This window comes from Photinus pyralis, unplaced genomic scaffold, assembly GCF_008802855.1.
Source record: "Photinus pyralis isolate 1611_PpyrPB1 unplaced genomic scaffold, Ppyr1.3 Ppyr1.4_LG8, whole genome shotgun sequence".
NCBI lineage: Eukaryota > Metazoa > Arthropoda > Insecta > Coleoptera > Lampyridae > Photinus > Photinus pyralis.
In genome coordinates this window covers 36,865,983-36,887,966 of record NW_022170819.1, presented here as the reverse complement: position 1 = coordinate 36,887,966, position 21,984 = coordinate 36,865,983, and the positions used below count along the sequence as shown (strand labels likewise).

At 38.7% G+C, this 21,984-nt stretch overlaps 1 protein-coding gene across 6 annotated transcripts in view; it reads left to right on the top strand.

Moving 5' to 3' along the window:
• Nucleotides 1–18,768, top strand: part of LOC116178031 (long-chain-fatty-acid--CoA ligase 6) — a 39,305-nt gene extending 20,537 nt beyond the window's left edge. For all 6 annotated transcript variants that reach the window (XM_031497290.1, XM_031497291.1, XM_031497292.1 and 3 more), the window contains 10 exons: nucleotides 8,966–9,089; nucleotides 9,744–10,013; nucleotides 10,064–10,263; nucleotides 12,915–13,115; nucleotides 13,169–13,386; nucleotides 13,435–13,585; nucleotides 13,631–13,909; nucleotides 17,865–18,008; nucleotides 18,056–18,229; nucleotides 18,283–18,768. In XM_031497290.1, the coding sequence (XP_031353150.1) occupies nucleotides 8,966–9,089; nucleotides 9,744–10,013; nucleotides 10,064–10,263; nucleotides 12,915–13,115; nucleotides 13,169–13,386; nucleotides 13,435–13,585; nucleotides 13,631–13,909; nucleotides 17,865–18,008; nucleotides 18,056–18,229; nucleotides 18,283–18,420 (1,899 nt within the window). In that variant the 3' untranslated portion in view covers nucleotides 18,421–18,768. The remainder of the gene's footprint in view (nucleotides 1–8,965; nucleotides 9,090–9,743; nucleotides 10,014–10,063; nucleotides 10,264–12,914; nucleotides 13,116–13,168; nucleotides 13,387–13,434; nucleotides 13,586–13,630; nucleotides 13,910–17,864; nucleotides 18,009–18,055; nucleotides 18,230–18,282) is intronic.
• The last annotated feature ends 3,216 nt before the right edge of the window (nucleotides 18,769–21,984 follow it).

Below are 21,984 nucleotides of genomic sequence, written 5' to 3'. Positions count from 1 at the left end.
CCAAAAAAGATACAGATCGTGCAAAACAAAATTTCCCATGTCATAAATGTAATCAAAAGGGCCATTGGGCGAAAGAGTGCTCGATAAAAAATTTTATGTTCCTCAAGCAAGTGCTTATTTGTTCTCCGTGACAGTAACTTCAAGAAAGGATTTTCGCTCTATGACACAAGTGTGAAACTTGAAGATAATCAAACTGGGGAAATAATGATGACTGGACATGTTAGCCACGGTCTATATACGCAGGATATGCGGGTTAAACCAATGCAACAATGACGACTGCAAAATTCGCTTGTAGTCTGAACTAAAACGCGTTATTTCCTGCGGCTTTTTGGCGTCCCAAGCCTTCACAAGCAAGTACACGGTCAGGATCATTCACCCAAATTTTCGAACAAACCAACCCTATTGTGATACTACCTTATGTATTTTATCACAATCAGGCAACCCCAAAGAACTTTCAGCTGCATATCTACTAAAATCAAATTAAATTATGTCAGTGTTGCTGATTACATGCGCTTTCGCAGTGTGAAGGAGGTCATCTTTGATAAAGGATAGCTATCGGCAACGGTGAGGGAGTTCAGTCGTATTCTTCTACCACCATTCTTCTACTACTCCCATGCGCGCGAGTTCCTTTTGGAGCAAGTCTCGTTTTGCTGGTGGCAGTCGTTATGGTAGTGCGCGGATATAGGTACGCTTCCCTTGGCCGGAAGTGCGGGAAGAATTCTTCCGCTGGTTCGCCCAAGAACTTGTAGTGCCTGGCGGGGTTGTCCGCGAAGGTCTACATCCCTTGGGGCAGGTTGAGGACCAATGCGGCGTCGTAGATACATTTGAGCTCAAGGAGGGTGCGCGTCTGCTATCCGGAAATGACTTAGAATGTCGTCGGTATTACCTTGTGCTCGAAATGGATCGGAACGGTGGTGCACGTCGCTTTCCGTAGGCGATTTTCTCCGTCCGCTACGTTTAAGTTAATGGTCTGGAGCACGAATGCGTATCCTTGTTGCTGGAGCACCCGATCTGCTTCGCTCCTGTATCCACGACGGCGCATCCACTGGTGGAACTGACAGCTGTCTTGAGTAACTGTCGGTTGGGGGGTGTGGGCTAGAAATTGGCGGTGCAGAATATCGGTTGGCGGTCTGCATGTCGAGCAGTTGCTGCGAATTACCCCTGGGGCTCCACAACTATAGCAACTAAGTGCAAGGTTAATAGAACTAAGTGGTGGATTTTCCGACTTGCGTGATGGTCCTGGTGGGCTATGCTGTCAGACGTTTAGCGGTTGCTTCCTGTCGCTTTCGTTTGCGACATTCCTCTCGGACGTGCCCCGTGTTCCTGCAGAACGCACAGCGCGCTTTCTTGAGATCTCCAGGCGTCGAAGTGTTTCTAGAGGTGTTGGTGGCAAGGGCTCCTGCTACGTGTGCCTTTCGAGCTGCGCGGGACAGCCTTACGAATTCGAGGACGCAACACCTCGGACAATCTTCGCAATTAGGGCGCATTTCTATGAGTGTCTTCTCCCCTTGGTCCGAACCAAAGAATTTCCTCAAGATTTGGTGCGTTGGGAGGTCCGGTCCGAAGTTCTCTTTTAGAAACGCGGTTGCCTCGGCGTACGTTTTTTTTTCTATAATTCATAGCGACAAAAAGAAGAGAGCTACGGAGGGTGAGAGAAAGAAGTAGTCACTCACCAGTACCACTTTCGAATTTTTTTAAAAATATGTTCATGTGTTCTTCAGAGAATAATCAAAGATGTTTAGTTTCTCCCAACCTTCCTTGTGTTTTCTTGAACTGCGCTACCCTTTCTTGCACTTTCGCATCTTTCTGGTTTGTCATGCTTTTCTGTACTGCTCTATACACTATTGCACTTCCTTATACTTTCTTGCACACTCTGTATCTTCTTGTCCGAAGTTAATGTACTCGTTTCGCGCCCGGTCGTATAGTTCGAATTGGGGCCAGTACATAGTCGCCTGGAATTCAGTCGAATAAACTCTGGTCTCGGGTTCTCTAACATACAAAATCTCTGTCACCAACGAACCACGGAAGTTCACTTTCTGTTGTTTAAATTGAATTGTTTATCCCGCTATTAAATCACTCAGACCCCCAAAATCTAGATGAATCACTTAGACTTCTTCTTCGACTCCGCGCGGTCGTAGCTCACGGCGTTTTCTATCGTGGCTCCCTTATACTCTCTTCAACCAATATAAATATTCCCCAAAATGGTTGCTAATCGGTGTCGCCAATCTGGTTAATTTATTTTTAGATATAGAAAACAAATAGCACATCTGAATCACCAAAACGGTCACGTATAGCTCATTAATTTTTTCTTATGACGCACCAAACTGTCGCCTCTAGGCTTTCACACGCAATGAACAGTCAGGAAACATTCGCCAGGAACTATTCGCCCAAAAATTGAAACAAAACGCACTAGCGGGCTTCCGATACAACCGAAACAACGGACGTACTACATGACGTACTTGCACATCCAGACCCAATAGCACCGGTATGCAATCAGGCATAGCCACTATGATATTGATCAGTTCCTACGGTGCATATGCGTCAGTTCACATTTTTGGGGCAACTTTGAAAAATGTTATAACAAATTCGCGCTTTTTTAATGAAATTATTCGAGTACGGGTCTTTACGAATTAATTACAAAAAAAATGTACCCAAATGTGGTCATGTGTATAAATGTGAAAGAATATACGTTTAAGTATAAGACGATATATTTTTATCTACATTCGGGCATTTACACAACAGTTATTACAAAAAATCGCGTTTATTCGCTTATTCTAAAATAAAAAATTAAAAAAAGTTTAAGGGCTCCAGAAACTAATATATTGCGAGGGAACGAGATAGTAGAAACAGGCGCAGTAGAACTGGAGGGAGAGTCGTGCAGTACAAGGGTACACGTTGCACCCGATAATTGTTGTAAAGCGGCGCATGCATTGCATAAAATTTTGGTTTTTATTGAGAACGCGTGTACGTATGTCGTATACGTTTAAAAGAATTGGTTTTGATCCTAGTCATTATGTTTATATTGTAGCATGCCGTACAAAACACGTTTGCCGCACTTCACACATTAAAACTTCATGGTATTTGTATCTTTATTAGGAGCACAATATTGGTTAATTTACAAATGGATGTTGTCATATAATATATACGAAGTTCTCCCGTTCGTTATTTCTAATACAAACAAACTTGTTTCGTGCAATAATACCTGTGTTGCAATGTGTTCGCTACAGTAGCTTAATCAAAAGTTATGCTACGTAATACCAAAAATGTACGAAATTTCATTGAAAAATTACCTACATAGACATAAAATTGAGCAATGCCAAAAACCAGACCACTTATCGTCATATACAGGGTGACAATTTGAAAACTTACCACCCCCCATATCTTAGTAAATAAACGAGATATTTAAAAAAATCAAAATCCGTTTCGGTAATTCGGAGGGGAATCACAATGACATAGTTGGCGACGCACCCCCTCACACCCCTGCGCCCTAGCCACCCCAACTTTTAAATCTTAAATAGTGACTCCCCCATGTGTGATACGTCGTTGGAAAGCTCTGAAAAAATGCTTTCCAACCATACCAAATAGCATTACATTTAGGTTAGTAATTATCGTGCAAATCAAAAAATAAACTAATATGATACATTTTCTAAAGTTGGCTTTCATTTCAATAAATGTTCAAAATGTTTTCCGTTATTGGGAAGACAGTATTACTATGCGATCAAAAATGAGTTGCCCTTTGAAATTTTTGTTTACATGGAAAATCGTATTTAACTTGAACTTCCAAAGCCGACTCGACAGCAACTCATTTTTGATCGCCAGTTATAATCTATTCTCAAACTCTTGTCGAACCTTTTCAAATGTTGGTTTTGCAATATTTCGACATTCTTGAATTATTCTCTGTCTTAGTTCGTTTATGTTCGCCGGTTGCGTTTTAAATACGACAGATTTCAAATGTATCATATTAGTTTATTTTTTGATTTGCACGATAATTACTAAACTAAATGTAATGCTATTTGGTATGGTTGGAAAGCATTTTTTCAGAGCTTTCCAACGACGTATCACACATGGGGGGTCACTATTTAAGATTTAAAAGTTGGAGTGGCTGGGGCGCAGGGGGTTGGAGGGGGTGCGTCGCCAATTATGTCATTGTGATTCCCCCTCCGAATTACCGAAACGGATTTTAATTTTTTTAAATATCTCGTTTATTTAGTAAGATATGGGGGGTGGTAAGTTTTCAAATTGTCACCCTGTATATAAGAGAAGTATATATATGCTTTTCGTAAAATGTACTTATTGTGCAAAATTTCATGTATTAGGTAATCAATTCATGAGTACTCAAAATTTCATAAAATGTTTGAGGTTTTAGCATTTAAAGTGAGCGGACAATTGCTTTCAAAAATAATATTATTCTTTGTTTGGGGCGAAGCACGCAAAAAAAGATATGGAATATCGGTTAATGGGTTAAATGAAGCCCCGGTAAAAATAGGGCGGTGACGTACGGATTATTATTTTTGATTGGGCCACCCGCCAAATAATTTTTTGTATACATAACAAGCGGATTATTAAGAATGGAAAAATCTTTTTCATGCGCAAAGGAGAAATTGACGCTAACGTTAAATTATTCATTTAAAGTCAATTGTATGGTAACTTTTTTGGCAGCCGTCCGAGGGAATAAACCACCTGCTCATAGTTTAATGTCAGTTATTGTTGTATAAAATAAATCAATCCGTTACAGTTTATATTTGTAGTACAACGCGGTAATAGTTGGCAAGTAAACGCGGAGGTTGCTTCTGAACGTGTCAACCTATCGCGGTTTTAACGAAACACTCTGTATGTTTACAAGATTGACCTTCATTTCATTTTTTTAGCAAACGGCCTATAAACATGTGACGATTGATAAATATTACCAATGTTTTTTTTGGTTGCTTTTCGAAGTTATTTCTATTATCTAATAATAGATGTCTTACTAACATCGAACTTTATTGCTTATCGTGCTAATTATAAATTTTATAAACAAGCTGTAATGTACATGCTTGCATTTACATATTTCTGGAGATGAGTATTAGATGCATATAGACTTGGCAATATTTGCATTTGATAAAAGCCTGAACCGACAAAAGTAATATTGAGGCAATAAATATCGTTGTGCGTAAGATCAGTTCTTAGGCATCGAAGTTTTCCTAACGAAATCAGTGCATACATAACTTCTGGGGAATGCATGAAATTCACTTGGAAGGGGTGGTCCAGTAGCCTAGGTCTCCGAACTTTTGTTCAGGGGACATCTTAAGAATGTAGTCTAACACTGGAGCCGCATTACAATACCCGAAGATCTGATTGCCAGAATTGTGACTGTATCTGAAGTAATAAAAGTTAACGCCAACATGAAATCAAACGCAATAACTTTAATTCCAACAGGATGTGTGCGCAGGCAGGTGGACGCATTTCTTGAAAAGTTAAATTAAATGTCACAAATTAATATTTTTGTTTACTCAAAAACAAAACTAGATCTTCTTAAACAAAAATAAGGGGGTACTGGTCCACTTTTTAGAGCATTTTTTAACATTTAAAACAAATGTGCTATTGTTTGCGTTTTGTCCGTCCGTCCATCCGGACCCACTTCTACCGTTTCGAACTATCTATCTATCTATCTATCTATCTATCTAGGGGAATGGTCCTAGAGTCCTAGAATTTTTTGCAGTAGGTAGCCTATACCTTGAAGGTGTGCCAGAAGACGTTCATCAAATTTCACTGTGCCCCCCCCCCCCCACGAATTATTTCCTGAGATGCTGTTTTTGAAAGAAAAACGTGGGTAACTTTTACATACGACAACCAATTGGTCTCAGATTTTGCGTACGCATGCCTTTAGGGGTGCCAAGTCAAACTTTAGAAAATTGGGGGGGGGGGGGAAACACATGTCTACCCTTCATGGTATTCTAAAATGAAAGGTCTCATCGAAAATAATTGGTTTGTACAACTATAACTTTCCCGTGCGACTGTTTTTCCGAGATCAGTGAGCGACGAGGCCTGGGGGGGGGGGTTCAAAATTAATTTTACCTCTCATTGTATTCCAATTAAAGGTCTCAACTTTCTTATTTATGGAGGCATTTAAATAAAATTTGATACATAACCACTTGGAATAAAAGCAAATGTAGCGCCATTTTCCAAATTTGGTTTTGTGTAGGGTGTCCAGTGCCAACTTTCTTATTTATGGAAGGGGTGTTTTAAAAAAATGCGCTTGACCTGCACAAGGGTTGTGCACAATTTGTACTTGTTTAAATATTTTACCGAATATTAGCTTTTCGCATTTAAAACATACAGGAAATTTTCTGAAAGTGTGCCCACGAATTGCGGTCAACAAATTTCGTTAACATCAGAATTCTCGATTAGGGGCGCGCCATCGTGGAGGAAAAATGGCATACACAATATCCTATCCAAAGACGTCTTATTTGATATGTCTTATGGTTTTCGAGAGAAAAAAATTTATAAGAAACGCAATTTTGTGGACTTCATTAAGGATAGCTTCCCAACGAAACATTTGAGACTTTCAGTATATAGGGTGTTCAGCGAGGAATGGGACAGCGCGATATCTCGGGAACTTCTTTTAAATGGAAAACTCTACTTTTTATTAGATTTTTGGAATTTACAACATATTTGTGATAATTTTACTTGTAAGTGCTACCAACCTATCTCTTTTATGCTTTTTGAGAAAATAATTTTTAGAAATTTAACACATACCCAGCGTAGCTACATCAATGGTTAAAACAATGGAATTAATGATGAATTTTATCAAATCAATGACATAGGCTGTATTCTGTCAGCGTTTACGTAGGCACCTGGGTAGATTGGTTAAATTGATAAAAATTTTCCTGAAAAGTAAACGAGATAGGATAGTAGCACTTATAATAAAGTTATCACAAATATGTTGTACATTCCAAAAATCTAATAAAAAGTAAGGTTTTCCATTTAAAACAATTAAGTTAGGTAGCACCATCTGACGGCAACGCATTTAATTAAAAAGCTTTTTATCACAAAATATATGGCCCTAGCTTACATTTATAACCAAATTTTAAGAATGTTAAAATCTGCATTCCCGAGATATCACGCTGTTCCATTCTTCGCTGAACATAGGGTATATGCAAGACCAGTTTGTTTTTCTCTCCTCTATTACCCGATCTTTTTGGGTACAACCATAGACCATTGTATTTGGTCTATGGGTATCTATGGTACAAAATGTAACACCCTGTATATATCAAAAGACCAACACCCAACTAATACAGGGCGTTCCACATCATGCCAAACGTTATTTTTGACATAAGATTTAAAATATGTTAAAAACGGCTAAATTTAGATGTACGAGATTATACAGGGTGGTTCGTTTTATAGCTCAGGGGTTTACAAATTTTTAGCAAATAACCCAAGGATCTTATTAATATTGTTGTTCTCTATCGAATTTCCGAAAATTGAAACCTTCAATCTCCACATTTGGAGAGGTAGGGGGTAATTTTGTAATTTCAAATGCCCCCCCCCTCCTCCCGTATATGAATAATTTCATGATTTTCTTTACTGGGGAGTATTCGAGTATTGTGGGCCGAGGGGTTTTCCATACCCCCCGGAGCTGCCTACTGCCTTAACACTTTCGGGACTCTCATTACACCTTAAAAAAATCGGATTTTGCTTTTTTGACAAGTATTCCATTCCTTCAAAGGTCCCTTCGCAAAATGTATAGGACGAGTAATAAAGGGCACTAATCATTGTGGTTAAAAATATAGAACCTGGAGGGTATAGAATAACCCCAGTAAACCAATGATTATGCGATTAGGTATTTCGCAAATAGTAAGAAAAATTTAAATCGTCATTTATTAAAGTACGACACATCGAAGGAATACTTATTGTTAAAATTGTGGTCAGTGTAATTGTGCCACGAATAGTAAGCAAGCTATTTTAAAACATAATCGATTTTGATCTGCTAGAATAACTCAATGTTTACAAACCGCTCCCACGAATATACGCAATTTGTAAACTACATCAGCGCCTCTGGTGTTAATGTGAATCGCGAATAAACATATAAATCGCTATGGACCATATTGCAATTTGTCAACAACTTGTCAGCACGTTCACGTTGGGTTCACGTCGCACTCTGCGCCAACTGTCGAAATATTTCCCCACGCCACGGTCGCCAGAATTTCCCCACTCCAAAGTGCCCCAATACCTACTTATATCGACTAGCGATGAAGTGCTATTATAGTATCACCAGAAGGAAGTTTCGGGCGGGGGTATTCACAAAGCGCGATTTGAACATCTGGACGAGATAGATAGGAACCTTTTCTTCCCTTTCTCGTCAATTTATCATCGATATCGTTTTTGTTGTATTTTTAATGTATTATTGGATCTTTTTTTTGTTCTATGATGTTTTCTTTTGTTTCTTTTAATATGAACCTCTTCGATCATTACTTTCAGTTATATGACGTCCTGAAATAAAATAATTGTGTAATAGAATAGATGATACCATCCAATGATAATGTAGAATTATAATCATACATTAAAGCAGTAACTGAATCGGGCCCTCTTCCAAGGTTCCAGTTTGAGAGTCTACAACGAGACGCGTATCCGTTGCAATATATGTCCACGATGTTTGACAAACTTGTGGACTGCCCCCAACGTCGTATAAGCTAAAACAATCTAATTGAGTTGTTTACCCTGTGAATTATAAAATTCGTCTAGACAACATCAGAAATCATTATCTTGCATACATAAACGAATACTTTTACAAGGTACCCTCTATTTTTACTAACGAGGCACATTTTTCAAACGATTCTAATTTGAACGGCGACACAAATATGAACTAAGTTCATTCTGATTTCGTCTCGCATATTTATTATTAATATGCGTGACAGGTGTACAACGAATGACATATTTCGTTGTCTTTTATGTGCTAAATTTAACTGACGTCTAATTTTGCTTGCAGGGCGCGGAACAAATTCGAGTTTCAAGGTTTTGCAAGGACGCGAAAGAGGGCAATTTCGTAAGTTACCTTTACGAGGATACAAAAACCTTATATGATGGATTTAGAAGGGGAAGTAAAGAATCAAGTAAGTACTCTATATACTGACGGGTGTTTGTTATAATAATAATAATAATAATAATAAATAGCGATTAGTTAACCAGGCTAGACCTGAGTTCTCACAAGAAACACCGACCATAATAATAATAATAAATATCTTTATTAAATGTATATTACAATACATTTAAAAGCAAAGTTCAGCATAAAAATTAATTTAAAGAAAGCTTCGTTGACATGTAACAATTAGCTGCTCTTCCATTTAACCTACTGATGATATAAATTACTTTATAATGACGTTTAATTATCTATACAGACGGACAAGATAACCTATTAGTGATGTAAAACAAAATACAAAAAAAAATTTAAAAAAAAATATCCAATGAGATGACATGAAAAAACATAAAGGTAGAAGCTACTCCGTTAAAATACACTGTTTTGGCACTGCAATAAGAATCTTTTAGATGACTTATAAAAACAGAATGAAAATCTTTAAATTCAAACAGAAATGAATTTAAAGATTTTCATTCTGTTTTTATAAGTCATCTAAAAGATTCTTATTGCAGTGCCAAAACAATGTAGGTATTTAACGGAGTAGCTTCTACATTTATACCTTTATGTTTTTTCATGTCATCTCATTGTATTTTATGTAGAACATCATCACGAATAACCGATAACTTTTCAGATAATGGACCGTGCTTAGGTTGGAGAGAGTCGTACAGCAAACCTTATCAATGGCTACACTACAATGAAGCTTTGCTACGTGCTAAAAACTTCGGATCCGGTCTAATAGCTCAAGGATTATCTCCCGGCACAAAGACGTTCATAGGAATATATTCGCAAAACTGTCCAGAATGGGTTATTACGGAGCAAGCGACTTACTGCTACAGTATGGTGCTGGTACCTTTGTATGATACGCTCGGTCCAGATGCATGTGCCTTTATTATTAATCAAGGTGGGTGAACTAAGTCAAGCCCTAACGTTTTGATAATATTCCTTTTGTAGCCGAAATACAGTGTGTCGTTTGTGAAGATGATGCGAAATGCCATTTATTGCTGGATCGTCCTCCGTCATGTTTAAATAAGATTATAATTTTCAAGGATGTTAACGCGGCGACGAAGCAAAGGGCGAAAAATAAGGGAATCGATATTGTGCGTTTTACAGATGTTGAACTACTTGGATCTAAGTTGAATCATGAGGAGGTGGTGAGTTACAATTTCGTTCTTTCTTTTACCAACGAGCAATCACCAATAACAATTTAATAGAGAAATCCATTTGTCTATCGGGGTTACGAGTATAACCTCATATACCGCCAAATACAGCCCTTGGTATAAACAAAGGTTGACTAATCAGTACATATAAGCAAATGTATCTCGTTTGGTGCTAAAAGATTACAGTTTTAATGTTGGTTTTAAATTATAGGAAACCGATATCATCTAATAATTACTTATCGGGACTGAAATTCTAAAATATGAATTTGCTCCATTTTATAAATGAGCGGACGCAACAAAAATGATTGAACTATCTTGACGGGAACGGTTGCAAACGGCGAATTAATTACAGCCTTTGTTTACGGCACCGTCGGCTGTAACAACTCTAGAAATTACCTTCACCTTCTATCTTCAACTTCTAAAAGAAATAAATCATTCCGGAATAATACTTTTCGTAACGAAGCACCTCCAAATACCGGGTGTTCACGTACCAGGCGGTTATGAAAGTATGTATAAGCTTCAAGGCGGAAAATAGGTGCTTCGTTACACCTGCGCATTAAACCACTTATTTGTTCTTTTCTCTTCCTAGAACTTCATCTGGTATATGTTTCAGGCTTTGTTCAATCTCTTTCCATTCCTCGTCAATACTTGTTCTCCTTCTTTTAATCTTTTTTCAAGGTTTTTTAATACTTCTACTTCTCTGGCATTACCTTTTTTTATCTTGTAGTCTTCTTTCTTCGTCATGTTATGTTTTTTCTTGTGTTCTCTAAGCACGAACTTATAAATTAAGATGGACTGCTAATGCTGAATTAACAAATGACACCTACATGGGGGCCGCCATGCTGTGCACTCACTTGGCGCGAAATTCAAACCAACTAATAAACAAGCATTCACCCAACATTAACCTCACGTCTTCTAAATAAATTACTGTGACACATGTCATTTTCCAAGGCTGCAACAGTCTCAAAACTTGAGCACTAGGAAAACTAGAGTTTCCATCTGACCCTCTCTTTTATATTTAGTGTTTTTCACTAATTTTTACATGTCTTTGTTGTACTATTACGTGGTTAATTTGATTTTTTGCCACCAATTACCTTTCGTGCAGGTCTTTCCCGCTGAAATATGTTCTTACTGTTCGGCACCTTTTCACATCTGCGAATCCATGTGCCATTTTAATTTGTTTCCTCGTGTTTGCTGTGTTGGCCTATTGGTAATTTGGTCCCTAAGTATACTCGGTTTAAACACCAAAAATAATGACGGGACACCCTGTATGTATATTTCAATTTATTAAGTAAATCTGGGGAGATTGTGTACGCAATAAGCACAGAGTTAGTTTGTTTGATTTGAATTTGTATTTCAGTGTTTGTTTTTCGTGTGGTTTACTGGCGCCAACGTACTTGCATCATGTCAACGCACCTTTTAGAAGTAACACATCTAGTCAAATTTGCGTATTTTATAAAATGTTACATCTGGTCGTTTGTGATAAGGAGTTTTATTATTAGACGAAGTTTAATTAACGAACGTGTTCTGGTGCGCATAACGAAAACGCAGGTGTTGGCGCGTTCCGTCGTGAATGGCGATTTATTTGAAAATTCTTGAAGGAGTTTATTTTATGGTGGAAGTGGTGTTTCGTTAAATCCTGGAGACAACGAGGAAACGCGGCTGCTGCTAGTTTCGGGACGGTTGAAGAGCGTGAATTTTTGGTTACGCTCAATTCTCGGGCAGTCAGCCTTATTTGTTTTGTTGAAGACGCAGTTCGTCTTTTTTATAATAAATTTCTTCTGAAACAAATTAACCAAAGTTGTGTGAAAAGTTCACCGCGTGTTGTCCGTATACGGGAAAAGTTTTGTCAAGTTGAAAAAGGAAGCAGTTGTTATACAGTGAGGCCTTTTGTTAAGGTTCTCTTTTTATTAAAAGTTTCCATCGTCCGAATAGCTTACGTGTTTTTCGTCTTCTGGTCTCATGTTTCCATTTGTAAATTACACTATCTCTCTATTCATTTTAAGAAGGAAGCGGTAGAAAGCATAGGGAAGGTTCGACCTTCACTGTGATTGGTTAAAATACGAGTCAACAAAACGCTGTCAAAGATCCAACCGTGAAATCATTTGATTTATTTCTATTCGCGGTGCTGGATATTTCTACTTTACAATGATTTGGTGCAGTTTATATTTTCCCTGTTTCTTCAAACACAGCGCCATCTACTACCTTTTTTATAATGAATGCAGTTTCGGCTTTCCCCTCCTTTGGCTTTTTATAGTCCTGGATTGCTCTCTCTTTTCATGTTAGATCATTATTCTGGTGCTTCCTAATTTGTTTTTCTTCTCCATTTGCCTCTTATCTTACCATGCATCCGGTTTTATTGGTAGGTACTATATTATTTGCTCTTTTCCTCCCTACTATAAAGACAAAAGACTTACCTACCGTGGAGTTTAATTCTAGCTTCCCTTTGATGAGGTTTGCTACTTCTATGCTTTTTTGAATTGGGTCCTTGTAGGTAATAACTATGTTGATTCTTCGTTAAAGCATGTCTTGTTCTTCTGTGTCTCTTTCTTTAAACTTTCTTGCCCTTTTTAGCTTCATGATTGTTATTGGTGGTTTTGTAATATTGCAACTATTGATAAATATAACACTATGTTGGTTTATAGCCCCCGAAACCATCAGACCTATGCACGATATGTTACACCAGTGGCACCACTGGAAATCCAAAGGGTGTAATGCTGTCGCACGAGAACGTAATGGCGTCGGTGGCCGCAGTACTGATGCAGTTGGGCGATCACAGACCGACAGTGGACGATGTTTTAATATCGTTCTTACCATTGGCTCACATGTTGGAGCGATGTTGTGAGGTACACTTTGGTCTTTTTGAAAACCATTTTTTAAATGTTTTTTTTAATTTCAGAACGCTATGTATTTAATGGGTGGCGCGGTAGGATTTTCTTTGGGTGATATACGTAGATTATCGGACGATATGAAGGCTCTCCGTCCTACAGTCACTCCTGCGGTTCCTAGATTATTAAATAGAATTTATGATAAGACTTTAAGTGGAGTATCCGGTAGCTATATAAGGAAATTGTTGTTAAATATGGCACTAAGTGCTAAGGAGGGTGAAATTAAAAGGTAACGAACACTGATTGTATTTTTGGTAAACTTATAGTCATTTTATAGGGGAGTTGTTCGTAAGAATAGTATGTGGGATAAAGTAGTTTTTAGTAAAATTCAAGAAGCGATGGGCGGAAGGTTACGATTAATGCTCGTCGGGTCTGCACCTTTAGCCGAAAATATTTTAACCTTTTCTCGTTGCGCCCTCGGATGCCTGGTAAGATGAAGGTGAGTGTCGCGCGATTTCATGTTGTCATTTCAGATCGTCGAAGGTTACGGTCAAACAGAGTGCTGCGCTCCGATTACTTTAACCGTACAAGGTGATCATGTTCCTGGGCATGTCGGACCGCCGGTAGGATGTTGCTGCGTTAAGTTAGTCGACGTTCCTGAAATGGAGTACTGGGCGAAAAATAATCAAGGCGAGATCTGCGTTAAGGGTACCAACGTGTTTCAAGGTTATTTTAAAGATCCGCAAAAGACAAAGGAGGTAATCGACGAGCAAGGGTGGCATCACACAGGAGACATTGGTCAATGGCTACCGGTAGGTTTTCACTATAATCGTTACTTTTCCATGTCAATGTCTATTCCATTTATTGTATTAATTGATTAATGAATTTATAGGGGCATGAGTCTTATAATTTTATAAATTTGTATGCAGCGTACTGAGCAAATATTGGTCTTTATTGATGTAAATAGTTTATTTTGATGATTGTGATCAACGTAACTTGCGTCATTTCTACATATTCATTTTGTATGGGAGTGTAGCTCAAATTACAGCCTTTTTAATGGAGATATAAGATTACGATTCTGTATTCGGCGCGGGAAAAAATCGCGGGTTTGGGATTGTTGAAGCCTGCATTTTTGAATTGCGTGGGATGGGTAGTACAAAAAAAGGTTAACCAATAAACAATGCCATTTCGGGAGATAATCCGCCATTTTAGCGCCAGAAACGAAATTAAATAAAAATTCGCTCACGTTCAGGTAAGCTGTAGCGACGTCGGGTTAATTAATTCAAAGTCCGTTGGGCCGCTAGAGACGCCATTAAACGGATGGAACAATCCCTTGAAAAATTCACGCCCGGGCGTTGATTGAATCCCTGAGCCACTAGACGTGCTTCCCTTCTGTCCCAGGATCCGTCGCGCTTGAATTTATTTCGCAGAACCACGCGGCTGCCAACAACCTTGCCTCGTTGAGGGCGATCGACAAGTTTGAAGGTATCGTTTCGGAGAATTGATGTCACCTCTTCCGCCACTCGTCGACGTTCCGTCCCGCATGGCCGTCTTCATCCAGATTTTCCATAGGGATGTCTGTTGCTCTTGTGCAGCTTCCTGCGTCTTGCTGTTCCCTGACTTGGTAAATCTTCTTAGGGCGCCCTCTCGTGCCGGTTCTTGCGATTTTGGGCCGACCCGGAGTTCTGGCCACGTTTTCGTTAACCACTTCGTGAACGTTGTCGGCACGACGTCGTCGACGGTATACTTCACCTGCTTCTTTTCGTCCAAAAATCTTACATCGCGCGTAATGAGGACTTTTCTACACTTTATTGACCAAATTCGGTACGCTTTCGGTTCGTTGGCGTAAGTAGATGTTCAATGCCGAACATGGACCAGTTCAAGGTCGCTCACCACCTTGTGGTGACCTTGGAAAGTAGATCAGGGTGAAGTTGAAAGGTCGTGTGTTGACTGGTGTAACTCAAGGTCATCGGTGGTCAACGGCAAGGACGCCATTTTTGCGGTGGTGCCACATTTTACTCAAGGTCATAACAGGTCAATGGTCTCATGTCATATTTTATCTCCAAAATGTTCAATCACCTCATTTTTGTCGTAACTTATTTAATTTTCAAGATCATTGGTCCCATTTTTTATGGTGCCATATTTGATTTTCAAGGTTATCCACATTTAAAATTACCTCTATTTATTTGAAGTGTAATGTTTTACTTTCATGAAGGTCATCAGAGGTCAATAGCCCCATTTTTGTAGTGTCATTTTCAAGGTTATCAAAATGCAATTAATTCAATTTTTTGCGGTGTTGTATTTCATTTTCAAAATCACGTAGCGGTTTCGGAAAATGAGTCAAAGCTTTGTTCGATCAGTCGTGGATCCCTACACCTCTCCCTTTCTCCAAATATGTCATAGTAGATCAAGAACTCGTTCAGTCGTTCGCCTCGGAAAATGGGCGCGATAATGACCTTGAAAAGTTATGCATACCTTACGAACTACTCTTTTGTGACCTTGGTACTCTTTAATCTATTAAAACATGTACGTGTAAGAGTCAGACTTTCAATATTAGCCCTTCAAATAATGGCCTTGGAAAGTTATGTACTTTGCACTTTCAACTGTACTCGGCGATTATAAAGCTCCCGCATTCATGCGCGTATAGAGGTATCTTAATTCAACTCCATGTATAATTCCATAAGGTTAAATTCGTATGCCGTCATGCCGATGACCTTGAAAGTAAAACATGACACGTCAAAAAAATAGAGGTCATTGATCTTGAAAATGAAATAGGGAACAACCACGATGTTATTAAAGGTCAATTGCACCACAAAAAATGGTATCGTTGACCTTTGATACACAAAAATGGGGTCATGGATCACAGATGACCTTGAGAGTGCTTCCCATTAAGCTTCACCTTGACCTACTTTGCAAGGTCCCCGCCACGTGGCGCGCGACCTTTCAACTTCATCTTGACTTACTTTCCAACGCCACCTTACGGTGGCGAGCGACCTTGAACTGGTCCAGGGGTGGCATTGTATATCTACTGGCGTACCTGAGGAAAACGCCTTCTTCGCCCCGGATTTAAGGTTCCCTTTCCAGCAGGATCACTCAAATGAAAACACAACACAGAGTCAGGCTACGCCGCGCCGCCACTTGCAAATAATTAATTTAATTAATATTCTAAGGTTACGATGTAAATAAAAAATTATCAAAGTCCGCGTGTTCATCAATAAGATCTTGTTGAATGCTACCACTTTCCCTTTGTCGGTACCCACCTCCGACGTCCCGTTCACCCGTAATTCGTATTTTCGTGAATTTTGCTAAAACTCCACAAAATAGTACTCAATTTTAAGGGCACTTCTCATAACTCCAGCTTCTATTGGCGACACGAGAAAGAGAAACCACTTACTTCACCGCGTTTCGAGCTCTTAAGAAACTATTGGGTGTCCAAAGTCGACTATCCCTCGAAAGCACGGGCCTTACAAAGCAATCGGACCAAACCTGTAGAAGAAGATAGGAAAAATCACCACGTTACTACAACACCCTTCGGGATGGCGCCCAGATGTCGCCGACCGCATCATGTAGCTTCGTCCCTAAAGTTGTTAATAATAAATAAATAAAATAAAAATTGAGAAAGAAGAAGAATCAGCGATAAAGAGCGAAGACGCAATCTTTCCGGGAAATATGACATGTTTGTTCGAGAACATTCTAGAAAACTAAGGAGCTTTCGTTTGCTATATAAGTAAATAGAATTGCGTTTCGGTCAGTTCCAATTTCAACGCCGAAGTAATGAAATAATTCGCGCTTATCGTCGCAACGGATTTCGCAAGACCCGTCGCCTCGCAGCTCGCTGAGTCGCACACCCCGGGTGCGGTCGTTGCGCACCGCGTCTATGATGTCCTCCGTGTTCGCGTGGCCCAACCGCTGATGCAGAAGGTCAATACAAATCGCCAACTCTGTCTGTCTGAACGACACCTCGAAGCCTCGTTCGGTGACTGCTTACTGACACCCTACCCAGAGAATCATCGGCTCCCCCGCCGATGCCGTCTGCCACTAATTGAGCTTGTTACACAAATGCGTTGTCGCGCCACTGTCCAAGCACCAACCTCGATTATGACATGTGATGGCACTTGCCTCCGTCGAAATCCGTTTGAAGCATCGAAGCACAGAGCGTCCTTGTGGAGCCTCTCACCTCCTGCAATCGCGTCGTCCGCCATCATAGTGCCGGATGCGTCACTCCGCGTTATACTGCCTTTTTTGGTTATGATGAAGAAATATTAAATTCGACCGCTATTTCCCTTAAGTTTCTTATGGGATTTCACAAAAATTAAAACAGTCAGTTTCATATTCTCCGTTAAAATTGAGGATTGTTTATGGTTGTCTTATGTGGAGCGCATTTAAATAACCACTCATTTTAAAGTGATCAATACAGAAAATAAGTTTCTTACGGTCCTTAAACTTTTACCGGCACTGTACCAATTGACAATATCAACTTCAATTGAATACATTACACAGGAATGAAAGTAAAAATACAGAAGCCAAAGTAATACCATTCCAATTAATTAATATGACAGCAAAATCTTCATTTGTTTTAAGAAGTTATTTTGGTTGTATAAAATTAGGCGTCCTTCAGAAGAGTTTTTGCCATTTAAAACTAGACATAGCAAATTCCTATGTCTACTTCTAAATGAATATCACCATATAATATTGTATTGTGTGTTGCCTATAATATCATGCATTATTTCGTTAGAACATTCAGTTTAAATATGAAATTCATTTCAGAATGGGACATTGAAAATAATTGACAGAAGAAAGCATATCTTCAAACTGTCCCAAGGCGAGTATATAGTTCCAGAAAAAATAGAAAATATTTACGTACGTTCCCATTACGTGCAACAAGTATTTGTGCACGGGGAATCCTTGAAGGTAAGTCGCAATCGACGTTAATAATTTAATAGCCGAATCTGTTGCAGTCGTGCATCGTTGCGATCGTTGTACCGGATGTAGACGTAATCAAAAAGTGGGCGAACGAAAATAGAATCGTGGGAACGTTAAGCGTATTGTGCAATCATCCTGAAGTGAAGCAATTAATTTTTGATGACATGCTGGCATTAGGAAAAGAGAGCGGTTTGAAATCATTTGAGCAGGTACGTTTTAGTTTCCGTCAATTTGGGAAATGTGCTCGATCCTGTATTTTTAGGTGAAAGATATTTATTTACATCCCGATTCGTTCAGTGTACAGAATGGACTACTAACACCGACGTTGAAATCGAAACGGCTACAGATTAAATCGTATTTTACGCCGCAAATTGAGGACATGTACACAAAGTTGAACTAAGCTATTGGGTATCGTTTCATTTGTAGCACATGTGATTCGCAGTTTTATTTTATTCGGCAAAATGATCACTTAAAACAGTGCCAATGTGTTCACCTTAGTTCACCGATTTTATTATTACCTCCCTAGGATATTGAAATTTTAAAAAAAATAAATATCAACCAACTTGTCTTATTTGTACTGAGTTTTGTACTTACTTATACACTGTCAATTAACTATCATTTCCATTAGCCTAATGTAATACACCTTGAAAATTAAGCCGATTGCACCATCTACAAATAGATACTGCTAGTCTACTTTGAACGTCAATTTGGGACGGCATATCTCATCAATATTAGTGAATTTTTTTTAGAGAAGTGTTGCAATCTGTGATTTTGACGCTAAACAATGTTTACATGTGCATTAAAAATAAGACATGAACCGTTTATGATGATGTAGAAATTGTAACTAGTATTGTTTTCACGAGCACATGTTTTATTGTTAAATTAATAGTAAATAAAATTTACCAAAAACTCAAATGTTTCAATTACAGTGAGGTCAGTTGAATTAGTTTTTAAATGGTTATGCAGCCTTCTAAGGAGGTAAGTTAATAATTATAAGAATAAAATTTGCTCCAGGAATACTAAGGGAGCCAACAGAATGTCTTCAACCATAAGAAAATGTAAAAAAATTGAATTATGTAATTTGCAATATGCTTCACTAAGACTAATAGTCAAGACAACCAGATATAAGTAGTTCCAGAGAATGTTGATTTTTACAGGAATACCTAATTTATGCATTTCGTTTCTTATCGCCGACGACTAATCTTATGGCGCCTCGATGTCTATCGGGATTTCTAACATATTCACTACTTAAACTGTTCCCTTTTAAACAAATGGAGAGAAATTCTTGTACTCACAGTTCAGACAGTATATAATATGTTTATAAGTATACGCAGTTATACAGGGTTTCCGGGATGGAGCTATAAGTTTCAAACGAGTGAAGAAAAAAATCTGAAAATTTCGGTATCAATAAAGGGCGAGTTTTGTTGGACGGTGACAACCCCAAAATTTTTAAATTACAGCCCTTGTACAGTTTCGCCAGAAACACATTCCCGATCTAACACCATATCGATTTTTTTTGGGGGGGTTTGCAAAAATTAGAGTGTATGAAACAAATCCAGAAACAATAAATGATTCAAAGAAACCACCAACATCACTAGGGATCTGCTTCAAAGGGTTCAAAATTCCAATTATGGTTTGGGAATGTGTTACTTTTTTAATTACCTTCAAAATAAGGTGGATGTATTTGTGAAAGGTATTTTGAGTACTAAAACAGACATTTATTGGAGCAAAAAAATATTACACCCTTATTTGAAAAAAAAACCTGGGTGCTCTGGCTATAAAAATATGCCCCCTTACTATAAGAGACTATTCTGCCATAACGTTTATTCCTGATACTTATTTAATATTCCCACACTGAAATCAAAAACTTTTTACCCAAAATCGTCCTCAAATCTTATTAATTATTATTATTATTAATTATAGACGGCTATGCTAAATGCCTATAATGACTCCTGCCATCACTGACTGATCAAATGTTTTATAGGTATAAAAATTGAAATTTTATATTATACGATTTCAGGTAAAATTTAATACAAAACTCGTCAGTAAATCGGAAATTAAAGTACTCGGCCCCAACTCGCACTTCAATATTTCCTTGCCAGTAATCCATTTTTCTGACTTATGTAAATAACTATTACTTATCATATTTTTGGACTGTTGCGCTGTTACCACTTTCGCGCAAGTCATACGTCAAAATTGGTATCCTTGATCTATGCAGCGTTGAAAAGTAACAACGCGAAGTGCAAACCACATCACGCTATCTTTTTTAGATCGCAAAATATCTCCCGAAAACATCGAAAACCAGCAATTTGGAACACCCTGTGCACACAACGACCATAGACATATGAGTGTCTATGACAACGACGTGCCTTTATTTCAGTGAATTGAATTTGTCTACTGCTATACAGGGTGGTGACTTGCGTAACGCATCATAGGGATTTAGATGTAAAATTCACAACATGCGATTATTGGCTCCCCAAATTATTTTAGAGCAAAAATGTATTAAGGTTTTTTGTAGAAAACATTTTTTACGCCAATCAACCGTATTAGTTTTCAATTTTGTTCATATAAAGACGGAAAATTGGAAAAATGAAACCCACATCTTTTTCAATAATCTGCGATGCCATGGAATTTTCTAAAACTAAAAGATCTCCAGTTATCAATTAGCAGCAGTTCGAAATGGATTTTATGATCGACTTGGTTACTGTCTTGCAGTTAATGGTGACTTATTCGAACATTTATTGTATACTCGGTGACATGGAAATTACAACACCAAGAAGGAGTTGGAATTTTTTGACCAAACTTGGCAGAAACGTTTAGCTACTAAAAGGTAACAATTGATTAAAATTTAAAAGAAAAAGGATGAAATATAAACATATTTTTATTAATAATAATAGTAGTCCCTCCCTATTGGTTACGCACTCCCTCACGCTTCGTAGCATCGATTTTAGCAGACGGCCGATTTCCTCTTGAGGTATTGTGTCCCAAGCAACTGTGAGTAACCTCTAATTCATTGTGTAGAGCTTGCAGCGTCTGCGGAGGATGCGGTAAGTTCATCAGTCTTCTCTTCATAATGTCCCAAACTTGCTCGATAGGCGATATACTGGGAGATCTGGGTGGCTATGGCAAGAAATTGACATTATCATGTGCAAATAAGTCCATAGAACGTCTTTCAATGTGGGGAGGGGCATTATCCTGCTGGAAAAGTGGGTCTTCCAACTGCTGAAGAGATGGAAGAATATCGGGTTCTATCACGTCATCCACATATCGCTGGGGGGGTCATATTACCTCGAATGAATAACAAACGAGCCCTACTCCCATAAGTTATAGTACTCCATACCATAGTCCCCACAGCTTAGTGCACATGCCTCATAACAGAAAATTCAACATTGCGACGTTCCCCACGTCTTCGGCTGCCCTTCATACGGCCATCATGCATACCCAAACAAAATCGGGATTCATCACTGAACACCACCCAATGCTACTCTAGGTTCCAGTGCAGTCGCAACCTACACCACTCCAAACGCTGCTAGCGGTATTGAGCTGTTAATGGTAACAAAAGATGTGGCCGATAGGATTGCAAGTCGTAAGCTCTGATTCTGCGGTAAACCGTTCGAAGTGTTACAGGACGACCTTCGTTAGCTAACAATTGATCGGCAATTGACCTGGTACTAGAGAATCGGTTTCTTGTTGCCATAAGTCAAAGATGGCGATCCCGCACTTCAATTGTTCTTTTTCGCCCCCCACCCTTTCCTGCCCCCTCCCTTTCCTCTCTACGACGATCCTGCCCCTTCCCAAATCCATGCCCGATTGCAACGAATCATGGTGGATTGACTTCGGTTAAGGTGACTTGCAATTTTTGTGAACGAAAAACCACCTCCGCCCAAACCAACAATACGACACCTGTCAACTACTCTTAATTCGCGGTAATTTCCACTTTGGCGTATCTAGGCATGATCACAGC